This window comes from Marmota monax, unplaced genomic scaffold (assembly GCF_021218885.2).
Source record: "Marmota monax isolate L192 unplaced genomic scaffold, Marmota_monax_Labrador192_F-V1.1 WCK01_AAM20220418_F8-fsc00070, whole genome shotgun sequence".
Lineage (NCBI taxonomy): Eukaryota > Metazoa > Chordata > Mammalia > Rodentia > Sciuridae > Marmota > Marmota monax.
This window is the reverse complement of record NW_026692116.1, coordinates 4,519,189-4,531,208: the sequence shown is the minus strand read 5'-3', so window position 1 is coordinate 4,531,208 and position 12,020 is coordinate 4,519,189. Positions and strand designations below refer to the sequence as shown.

Here is a 12,020-nt window from a genome sequence, read left to right as displayed (position 1 = left end):
TGTTCATTTTCTCTTCCTAAAAAGGAACCAAGCATGGTATCTGCCTCCTCTCCCCAACAAAGGGCTTAGGTGGAATTAAAAGGGATTATGTTTGAAGGGGAAAACTAGCCTTTAATCACCAACAGAAGGACACACCAGCCTGAAGGTGCTCTGAGCGGTGTGTATGTCCGTCACTAACCCAAAACCTGACCCTGACCTGTTAGCCTCTGCTCCACGCCATCCCCTTGTCCTTGGGTGGTCACCAGCATGGGCTTCGCCAGACAGATACAACTATTGCTCTGGAAGAACTGGACCCTGCGGAAAAGGCAAAAGGTAACGTGTTACCGTCTGTGTCCTAGAAGTGAGGTGTGGAGCAAGTGAACAGATTGGAAGCTTGGGGTGCAGTGGGGGGAGGAGAGCGTGAGGAGTTCTGCGTTGCCATTTAGCCCCGAAGCAGTGTTTATCTGTGTGACTCCTCTGTGAGCCTGTGACCTGTGCCCTTCACAGGATGACATGCTGCTCTGTCCCTGGCCACATTAAAATATGCCCCTACCACACACACACAGATGAATCTACTGAATGCCCATCCCTGTCCCCACTCCCCTGGTTTTCACACTCGTCAGCCCAGTCCACCATCTTCTGGAGTATCCACCCCACACAGTGGGGAGAACCCTAATCCCTGCAGAACAAGATCAAAGGAAAACAAGAATGCCCTCCACTAGGTCCCCAGCCCAGGGATTGCTATTCCATTGATTCCAGGAGGCACACTGGGTTTTCACATTTTGACAATTCCAAAACTGGGAGGCAGCTCACAATCAAGTTACTTTAACCAAACATGTTTTTCTTTCTTCGTGGTACAGAAAAATGACAGTTCATCTTACAACTAGTGGCGTCTTAGATTCAATGAGTATATATTCTGAGCCTCTTCTGTTAGCAGACTTGGGGTTGGGATGCTCTAGGGACGTAAAATCATGAGACGCTAAGCCCCTGGACTGGCTTTTATGGTAGCTGGGGAAATCCGAAGTATATTTTAACACCTAGAGCAATATGAAGTAGCATTGGCCAAAATCCCAGGAGCCACAGGAGACCAGAGAACTCCAAGAGCATATGTATAAATGGCACCTGGCCTCAGTGCAATTTATCTGGGAGGGGGTGAGGAGTGAGTATGTAACTATAAACAATGCACTTTACCACAGCCTTGCAGAGTCCTGCCAGTGACTTAAGGAGCTAATAAGTGGGACAAGGGAGGGGAGCAGGGAGGGCTGGAGAGAGCTGAGATTAGAAAGACTGAGCCAGTCAGCTATGGGAGGAAGACTGGCCATAGGGAGGAAGGGAACAGTGTCTGCCCCAAGCCTCAGTTCAGGATGGGAATAGGGGTGGGGAAGGGTTCAGGGGGAATGTTAGGGAAGAAATGGGCCAAGTGAATACCTTGTCAGAGTCTGGTCAGAGAGAGCTGAATATGGAAAGGTGTTAGCTTAGCTAGAAGCTGGCAACTGCGTTGTAAAAGAACTGAGGTATCCTGGAGGTAGAATTGCAGGACTCAGCTACCTCCTGGGACTGAGGACTGAGGACTGAGGGAAAAAAGTGGGATCGGTAAGATGGAAGCAAAGGTCAAATTCTGTGGAGCTGAAATTAGGATTTGTGCAGAGGCTGCTGCAGAGTCTCTGAGGCCCCCCAGGTTGAGGGATCCCCGCCTGCAGAGTGTCCAGATATAGGACAATAAACTAGCAGGAATGGGGAGCAGTGAGAGACACACTCCAACCATGCACAAGATGGTTCAGAGGCCTGTGTGTGTGTCTCACACAAGACACAGGCCAGGGGCGGTGGGGGTGGGGACACATAGTTATCCTCAGGCTGTTTTCCTTTGTCAAAGTAGGTGTCACTTCAAATTATCCTTGAAGTTGTTTGTGGCCCCCAGGAACCCAGACACTTGATCAGAAACTTGATTTCTTCTAGAATCTTCCCTTCTTGAGTGAAAATATTGACAAAATGTGAACAAGACTCATTTTTCAATTTATTCATCAATTTTCACTTATTCTTTCCATCAACAAATAATTGTCCCCAGGCATGGTGCCCCGTGCTGAGTATACAGTGGCAAATAAAAGCATCTAGTCCCTGCCCACCTGATGCATATGTCTATAGACTGCCAGGGAAAATCCACTCTGCCATTTTTCACATTTTCTCTCTTAGTCATAATGAATTAAGATTCTCAGTTCACTTTACTCTCAATGTCCCCTTTGTGGCGCTCAAAGAAAACAAACCAGAGGACTGTAGCCACTGGCCTGCAATGATTCCATTGCTGTGGCAAGCACACTGCGGTTACAAAGCACAACCTACTTCCAGACCCTGGGTTTGGCCCAGGTGCCCTCACAATCTCTGCTCTCCTTCCCTGGTGTAGGTCGGTCTCTTCCTGTTCTGAAATCTCCACAGTGTGCTCCCAGGGGATGGAGCGGTGCAGGCCAGGAACCTTGGTTCAGGGTCATCAGTCAGGGTTGGACATAGGTCTGGGTTGAAAGTCATCTGATGCCATCCTAATGTCCTGGAAACAGAGATCTCTGGTGTGCCTCAAGTTGGCTACCATATTCCAGAATTTTCCAGGATTTCTGGGTAAGAAGGAGACATTCATTATCTCTGAGAGGGGTCTGTGTCTCCTGCCAAAGCTTTTGGCTTTTCTAGAAACTTCTGCCTCTAGAAAATGGTGACTCTAAGAAGAGTACAACACACCAGGCCATAACTTGGCTCCAAAGTTTTTAATTCCTTAAACTTCCATGGTTTTAAGTGTTTACTTTTATGAGCAGAGTAAGAGTGAGAAATGAGAACAGATAACAATTTTCCCCATTCCTCCACTCCCAATGCCCAGGGTATAAGAAGATCATTTTCAGGTCCTAGTTCTCCTCCTCCCCACACTCTTTTTTTTCTTGTTAGTATCTTTGAGAAGTGTTGCTAAGCACCTGGCATAGTACTAAGCGTATTGCTTTATTGAATCCTCACAACAGTTCCAGGAGAGCGAGCTTGATTTTCCCTGTGGGTCCAAATGAGGCAATTGAGACCTCAGGGAAGGATTGATTACTGGTTGGCTGGACCTGGGATTCAAACCATGACTCCAGGACAGCAGGCATGGCCATCTCACTGCACTGTCCCCTTGTAACCAGCACTATCTAATGGGTAGGGCATAGAGATCACCAAGATGAGTGCAGACTATTTATCATCCACCAGAACAATAAATGTAAGTTAATACTGGCCCTGAACCAAGGTAAACTGGGCATGGCCCCTGCCCTCATGGAATTCAGAGCCAGGCGGGAAGATGTTCCCATGCTTAATTACTAAGCAGAATCCTGAGTGCAACTATGGAGTTGAAGGAAGTCCCCAGCTGGTGTGCGGGTGAGCTCTGGGAGCTCAGAGGAGACCTTGGGTGAGAGGCTAGACCTGATTTCCCCAGGAGCTCACGCTTCAGCATGATGAGATTGCTCCCACTGCATGAGACACACACACGATGGCCCATACTGGCTGTGGACCAGGCAGAGCATCAGGAAGGTTTATAAAGATGACTAGTTATGTCTCTTGGCCCTGAGAGCTCACAGCCTAGGGCTCCATGGTGTCTGTACCTGGTCCTACCTTCCAGGTCAGGACAGGAGGATATTAGGGGAAGACCTGAGGGCTCATGGGAGTAGGGTGCTCATCATTTCATGGACTCCAGACCTGGGCATCTGTTGTGGCCTTCAAGTCTGGGGGTAATAGGAGGATCAGTGTCAAGGGAAGAGAATGTGACAAATTCAGGAGGCTGGGCAGTCAGCTCCCAGTGCAGCAGCCAGGTCCTGGGTGGTATTTGACCAAGCTGAGTCCTGTCTGGGTTCTCAGTGCAGAAGGGGGAACCGTGCAGCTATTTCAAGCCCTGGCTACCCCCTTTTAAATTGAAAACAGACAGGGAGGGAAGTAAATCTAACTGGCTAAGTTAAAATAACAAGCCAAACTCTGCCCTTGCCAGAAACCTGTCCTCCTACTAATAGATAGAATGGTTCCCAGAGGAGGAGAGGAGGTGGAGGAAAACATGTGCTTGTGTGTGAACATGCGCACGCACATACATACACACACACACACACATAGAGAGGACAAGGAAATACCAATTCAGTAAAAGAGAGAGAGAGAGAGAGAGAGAGAGAGAGAGAGAGAGAGAGAGAGAGAGAGAGAACAAAATAATTTCCACAGATCCCTTCTGAACTTCGACTGGGTTTAATTAAAGTTACAAACATGTTTAAAAGGAAGGGGAGGGGGAGTCCAAGCAGCTCTGAAAACACGTTTTTAGTTACACTGTGGAATTCCTCCTTAGGGTATGCCTGTGCACAGTTGAGCCTCAAGATCAAGGATGCAGCTCTCGGGTGGGGTTGGAGCACAATTCTGGAGGAGGGAGGAGAGGCTGCTGTGAGAACAGACCTGCGCCTGCGCAAGAAATGGCTTTGTGCAGAAGGGAAGTGAGGGGCAGCCCCTCCAAGTCACACACCCACACTCAGCACAGTCCCACTGACCAGTCCACCCATGTTGTTCAAAATTACCAACCACTAAAAAAAAAAAATTACCAACCACTAGACCAGTGGTTCTCAGCTTTGGCTGGATATTGAAATGACCTGAGAGGTGTTTTAAAAAAATATCCTGATGTCCCATGGGGCATGACCTGAGGTCCCCATGTGATTCCAGCCTGTAGGACCCTGAAAGCTGCTGATCTAGGTTAATGAAGGTGATTATTTGACTTACAGACAGAAACAGAAGCCCTAATTCAGAGATGTGGAAAGGAAACCAAGCAGAGCAGTACTAGTCTTAAGGCCAAGGAAGGAAGGTGGATTCTGATCTGCCTCCCACTGTGATGGACTTTGAATCACAATGCCTCGCACAGAGATGGGAGAGCCTGAGTGAGTGGAGGAGAGAGCGTGGGACTAGTATATCATAGAGAGATGAAATATACAGTGTGGGTTTCCAAATCTCAGCCATGAGACAGGGAGGCAGACTGGGACTCATCCCTCCCTCTGTGCAAGCCCTGTTCTGTGTAAGGATCAGGAGACAGTGTGTGGTCTGTTTCTCAGGAAGCTCCATGTTTTCAAACTGGCGAGTGTGCAGTTCCAAATCTAGAAAGGGAGGAGGCTGGAATGGACATGGAGGGCAGGCCTAAGAGGTTCCAACGATTTTAATTGTGTTTTCTTGCTCATCTGTCTTTACAATGTGCTGTCACCTACAGTGACCCTGTGACACTTGTGACAATCCTATGAGGCAGTGATCAATGGTTTATATTTGTTGAAGATTATCTTGTGCTGGGCTCTTGATTTTATTATCACAATTCCTTTGGGTGGCAGGTCCTCCTATCACCATCATTTTTTAAATGAGACCCATGGCCTGGAGAAGTTGAGCAGATTACCCAAGATCTCGTAGCTGAGAGAAGAGGCTGGATAAAACTTGGTCCCAGAATGATCTACTCTTAATCCTCAGTGTACACTGTAAGACAAAATAGTCCTAATCCGGAGATGAGAAAACTGAGGCCCAGAGGTTGAGCATGCCTGAAAGTGGCTGTAACCTAGATCTTCACACTCCCAAATCATCACCAGTGTTTAACATTCCAGACCATCCCCAGGAAGATGTCGCTCCATGGAAGGCAGCACAACTCACTTGGGAGAAAGCCAACATTGCAAACTATTGTCTTAGGAGGAGTCATAAGTGGAGAATCTGGAATGGTTGTCTCATTTCCTTGGTGAAGACACCAGAAACAACTTCTAGTTTCATACTTCGCACGTGTCACTCACATTACTATCTTGCTAAAACTGCTCCCCACCTGGAGGATCCAGAATGGAAGGTGAAAAGCCAGTACACACCTTTGTGGGGTGCAGTTTGTTCAATCTGCAAGGAAGTGCAGAAAGAGCACTGGCCCTGGGAGCAGGGGACTGGATTTTGGCTCCTGTGCTGTCACTGCTGATGTGACACTGCAGATCACCTGCCCTTTCTGAGTTTCTTTCTTCATCTGCAGAATAACAGCTTAAAACAAGGTCTTTATAACCCGTGGCACCAAATTACCTGAAAACTTGCAAGAAATACAAGATCTGCTGGGGTCTACTGAATCAAAATCTGCATCCATGTATATAGCATCATCTGCAAAGACTGAAGCCCATTACCTCCATGACCCTTTATAATCAGTCTTGGGTTAATGCTGTTTTCCAAATTAGACACAGAGTAAAACCCAGCTGGACACAAAAGCTGTTTCATGGCCAGATGTGGTGGACCATGCTTGTAATCCTAGAGCTTGGAAAGCTGAGACAGGAGGATCAAGAGTTCAAGGCCAGCCTCAGCAACTTAGCAAGGCTCTGAAAAACTCAGAGAGATCCTGTCTCTAAATAAAATATAAAAATGGCTGGGGATGTGGCTTAGTGGTTAAACCCAACCTGGGTTCAATCCCAGATACAAAAAAAAAGCTGATTGTATAATAAATCAAAGTAGAGGTAGTATAGGAGCAAGAAACAGAGAAGAAAGTTCTTCAGGTCAATGCAATTATACATTACTTAACAATGGGACACATACTAGAAACTGCCTCGTTAGGAGATTTCATCATTCTGTGAACACCAGAGTGTCATTGCACAAAGCTCAATGGTATGTCCTTATTATGCTATATGGCTCGATAGTGGTGTGTGTGTGTGTGTGTGTGTGTGTGTGTTGTAGTCTGTTTCTCCTAAGGCCATGGCAAAGGACACAAGATTAAACACAAGATTAAATCAAGCACAACAGAAATACAATCACGAGACCAGTGAGCATGAGATCTAAGAGATAGCTGGTGCTGCAACTCCACACACTGTCTTACAAAGAACATTTAGTATGGATAGAATGAGCTTCTGTGGTAGAGCACGTGCCTAGTACATGTGAGGCATTGGCTCAATCCTCAGCACCACATAAAAATAAATAAACAATGACATTGCAGTCTGTCAACAACTAAAAAACATATATTTTTTTCAACAGAAATATTTTGACACCTTTTGGCAGGAGTTTGTGTGAGAGCAGGGAACTTTTTGGTAACGATTCTACCCCAAGACCCTGCACATGCAATAAACAATGATTGAATGAGTACAGAAATAAATGAATGGATGAAAGGAGTACATTCTAAAATAATGAAAAAAGGATAGTGATAAATACATAAATCATTTACATAGTCATTTGTTATCATTGTGAAGTATTACGTACCGCACATAGTTACATGTGCTATACTTTTCTGCAGTTGGCAGCACTGTAGGTTGGTTTACACCAGCATCACCACAAACTTGTGAGTAATGGGCCACTCTACAATGTTACAAAGGTGGGAATGGGAATTTGGAAGCTCCATTATAATCTTATGGGACCGCTGTGGTCTATGTGGTCTGTCACTTGGCAAAAGCATGCAGCACATACCCTACCACAAGCCAAGTCCTACAGCTAGCTAGACAGTGCCGAGAAGAAGTGAACATGTTAGTGCCACTGGTCTTTCTCTCTGTGTTTTGTTTCTCCAGATTCGCTTTGTGGTGGAACTCGTGTGGCCTTTATCTTTGTTTCTGGTCTTGATCTGGCTGAGGAATGCCAACCCGCTCTACAGTCATCACGAATGTGAGCCTGGAGCATCCTGGGAGACTCTGCAGGGCCTGTCATTCAGGAAGGTTTTGGGGGTGGGGGCACATGATGTACCAGTAAATAGATCCATCAGCTTTACACAAATTCTAATTTTTAATCCTACACATTCTAAGCAAATATGTATACATAATACGGAAAGAATGTGCAAATCTTTTTTTTTAACATATACCTAAACTCTTACCCATTTAAAAGAGAAGAGGCTACAGATAGTTCTCTAACTTAGACCAATTTAAGTATATTTTTCTTTTTCTTTTTCTTTTTTTTTAAACAAGTTTATTATTATTTTTAATTTTTATTTATTTTTTTAGTCATACATGACAGTAGAATGCATTTTGACATATAATACATACATGGAATGTACATACATCAATCATATTGTCTAATCTATTCTGTTGCCCTTCCTATCCTCCCTAATTTAAGTATATTTTTCAATGAAAGAAAATTGATTCAGGGATATATTATACATAATGCTAGAGAAAAATTAGGTGACGGTAAGCTATATAATCATACTTACTAAAATATTATTGCTTGAATCCCTGATGTATCTGAGGACCTTTAATAAACCTTGTGGATGGGGCTCCTTCTGTACTATCATGCTCTTGGAAAGCTCGCACCTTCTGAAGAGAGAAGATGCCTCTGATGTGGAGGCCTGAAAAGTTTTGGAAACTGCTTGGTCCCCTGGTCCTGGTCTTTGACCTCTGTTCATGAGTTTCTAGCCTCCATCTCTCAGTCAGCCTCCTGTCCAGCAAACTCTTAATTCCCCACCTCACCCAGCCAGGAGCCATTATTCTGCAACACTGCAGTATGTATGGGGGGTAGGTGCTCCATACACAGTTGCGGAAGGAAGACAGGGGCCTCCTCTCCTCAGGCACCAGCAGCCTGGTGGAGCCTCCTTGAGCTAACACCTCTGCACACCTCTTACCACAGAGTGATCTGTCCCCCGCAATTCTGTCCATGCCTCTGTGACAACATTTGTCTGTCTCTTCACTCTACCAGAGGTTGAGAGAACAGATTGGCTACAGCACCCCACATAGGCCTGGCCTAGTTTAAATGCTCCTGCTTCTTAAGCCATGAATAAAGCAGAGCACCAGAGGGGCCCTGCTCTTTCCCCAAAAGGACCTGCTCCTAGGGCCTGTGTCCTGCTTGGTCTCCATAACTAAATCCTTCTTGTCTTCATTTCCTGTTTCAAAGGTCATTTTCCCAACAAGGCAATGCCCTCAGCAGGAATGTTGCCGTGGCTCCAGGGGATTTTCTGCAATGTGAACAATCCTTGTTTTCAAAGCCCCACCCCAGGAGAATCTCCAGGAATTGTGTCAAACTACAACAACTCCATGTAAGTACCAAGATGTTCCCCGCATGCACAGGAGTAGATGCATGTGCCTGCACACGCAGAGCCTGTAGTACTGAAAGCAAGCCTCGTGGATTGGTGAACCCCTGACCTTTCAGGGCCCAGGAGGATTCTTTCCTGAAGCATTCTACTAGCTGGCAGGGCACTTGGGGAGAATATTCAAATAAAGTCCACATGGACATGATTTCTTCGTTCTTATATTCCCAAAATGTGATCTGGGATCTGATGACAATCCCTTGCTGTGACATGTTCACTGTCTCATGCTCATCCATCTTCTTGGGTGGACTCCCTGAGTGAGAAAAACTTGGTTCCCCTCACTTTTCACCCCAGTCAACTCAACACCCCTCTGTTCCTTTAAAAACCTTCTTAGCCATCTAAGGGCTAAAGAAAAAATGTCACAGATTCTTGTGAGGATAAAAGAAATCAGGCTTACATGGTGAAGTTTACTTCTTAGAGGGAAATGACCAATTCCAAATCCTCTGTTATAATTGCCACTGGTGCCTTTGAGAGGCAGGATCTTGGGATATGGCTTGAGGGTAGTGATTCTTAAACTGGGGGCTAAAGACCTTTCCAAAAAGCTGATGAAAATAGATAAGTCCTCTCCCACAAAAATTGGAGCCAATTGGAGCACAAATCTCGACAGACATTGTGTGTGTGAGCTCAGGGAACTTGTGGAGTCCAGGTTAATAATTTCTGGTCTGAGGTTGAATTTCAAGTCAAATCCCTTAGGATGAGAGTTTACCTTTGAAATTCCCTCTTAGAGTACTGGGAGGACATAATGTGGGCATAACCTATACACAGAGGCTCAGGAATATGGACAGAACCATCATCCATCTGCTGTTTTGACCTTGAGCTGCACTTTGCAAAGGTTAAATCTGAAGATCACCTACAAGAGCTTACAGGGGATTGGGCTGGATCCTATTCCTATACATACCAGGTCAGATGGAAAGTGAGGTATTTGGTGACTTCAGTTTTTTTATTAGAAGATACCTTAGTCAAATTTTCATTACTGTAACCAAAGAGCCCCACACAAACAAGTTGGAGGAGGAAAAGTTTATTTTGGCTTGTAAAGTTTCAGTCCATGGGCCACTGGTTCCATTGCTCTGGACCTGAGGTGAAGGGGAACATCATGGTGGAAGGACATGGTAGAGGGAAGCTTCCCAGGTTGTGGCAGCAAAGGGGTGGGGGTGGGGGCTGGGAGAAGACAAACCCTTCCAGGGCATATCCCCAGTGACCTACTTCCTCCAACTAAGTTCCACCTAATTGGGATTGGCCCTAGCCATGTGTGTGTGTGTGTGTGTGTGTGTGTGTGTGTGTGTGTGTGTGTTAGTTACTGGGGAAGACTGAGGGGCAGGAGTTGGGAAGGGGGCTCCCAACTCCACCTGTTCTTGACATTTGAACCAGGAAAGCAGGATTCACATTTCATATGCACATTATAGATGAAATAATGACTTATTCAAGGTATTTTTACTTGCAAGGCACAGAACCCATTCCAATCAGCTTAAGGTCCAGAAGAAATACATGATTTGGATACATGATTTAGACCTTCTCACAAAGACAAGGGTAAAGGCAGGCCACAGGAGAGGAGGGGCAAGATCTGGAGAGCTGTCAGGAGCTGCTTCTTCAGCTCTTCCAGACTGAACTTTGAGGTCCAGCGTCTCGATCTGTCTCTGTTCATCCACACACCTCTCTCCATGGACCAGTCTCCCCTCCTCCTAGAAGGCCAGGCTGTACCAATCACCCAGTTCACAGCATTTTAACTTGAGCAATCAGAAGAGCACCCTGAATCCTGTTTAAGTTCCTGGGAATAACTTTGGTTGTCTCAACTTTATTCTCCCTGTCCAATCAGCCTTAGTAAAGGGGTGTGAATGTGTGTGTATGCGTGTGCACACACATACACAGGGTGTTCCTTGTGGATGAAGCATGGCTGTCAGAGCCTACCCCCATAAATGTATATGGGGTAGGTCTCAGAGAAGTGGGAGAAGGCTGGAAGAACCTCCAGTAATATTCACCAACATCAATATTCTAAAAAGCTTTACCAAGTTTAAAGTTACTCAGGACAAGTGATGTAGATAGCATGGGGTTAACAAGTTACCTGGCCCTGCCCAAACTGGAGGACTGGACAAATCACTCAGTACCCCAATCTGTTGTCCTACATTTGCAAGAGAGTAAAAAGAAAAAAGAAAAAAATTCTCTTTTTTCCTTTTGTCATGGCAGTATGGTAAATAGACATAACATAGTAGCTAAGCACCCTATTTTAACAAATAGCACAAGGTATTAATAATATTATGAAAATGACAGTTATTTTTTTATTGATGAGGTTTTGTTCTTACAGCTTGGCAAGAGTGTATCGAGATTTTCAAGAACTCCTCATGAATGCACCAGAAAGCCAGCACTTTGGCCAGATTTGGACAGAGCTCCGCACCTTGTCCCAGCTCATGGACACCCTGCGGAATCACCCTGAAAGAATTGCAGGTGAGCTGGGCTTCAGCGTTCTCAACGTTTGCTGGCCTCACACCTGCCTCACCCATCTAGGAGAAAGGGAGGAATTTGATAGAAAATGATACCGGAGGAGGCAGGAAGAGATGGGCTGCAAAGGCTGATGAGAATTGCCTTGTTGAAAATGCCTGTTTCTCTGCACCAGCCTAGAAGGTAGGAAGTTGGGCAGGAGGGCTCCAAGGGTTCCATTCCATGTGAATCCAGAGACAAAAAGAAAAACACTGAGAGAGATGGTGCTCTGAGAAACACAGGTTGAATCAAGGGCTAGACGCTGGGGAAGAGAGATTTGCTGAGTATGGTAAGGTGTGGAGTCCCAGGGTGACAGCAAACCAGAAACTGTGGCAATGCTAAGGAAAACTGAGGAGCAGTGGAGGTCACAGACCACATGTTTACCACGACATTAAAATGTACAATTGTACAATTTTCCCAGTGATATTTGGCATCCAGGCCCTGAGCCAGGTCAGGTGGAGAGCTGGGTAATGGAGCTTGGGGAGAGGCCCCAGAGGAGGTCAAGGAGGCAAGGAGGTTGAAGAAAGTGATTGTACTATATGCACCAGGCCCAGGC

At 45.7% G+C, this 12,020-nt stretch overlaps 1 protein-coding gene across 1 annotated transcript in view; it reads left to right on the top strand.

Annotated features, from left to right (window-relative positions):
- Positions 1-246: 246 nt before the first annotated feature.
- The window catches only part of Abca4 (ATP binding cassette subfamily A member 4), a 152,568-nt gene continuing 140,794 nt past the window's right edge, over positions 247-12,020 (top strand). Inside the window, exons 1-4 of the mRNA XM_058585471.1 lie at positions 247-312; positions 7,491-7,584; positions 8,800-8,941; positions 11,292-11,431. Of these exons, the coding sequence (XP_058441454.1) occupies positions 247-312; positions 7,491-7,584; positions 8,800-8,941; positions 11,292-11,431 (442 nt within the window). The remainder of the gene's footprint in view (positions 313-7,490; positions 7,585-8,799; positions 8,942-11,291; positions 11,432-12,020) is intronic.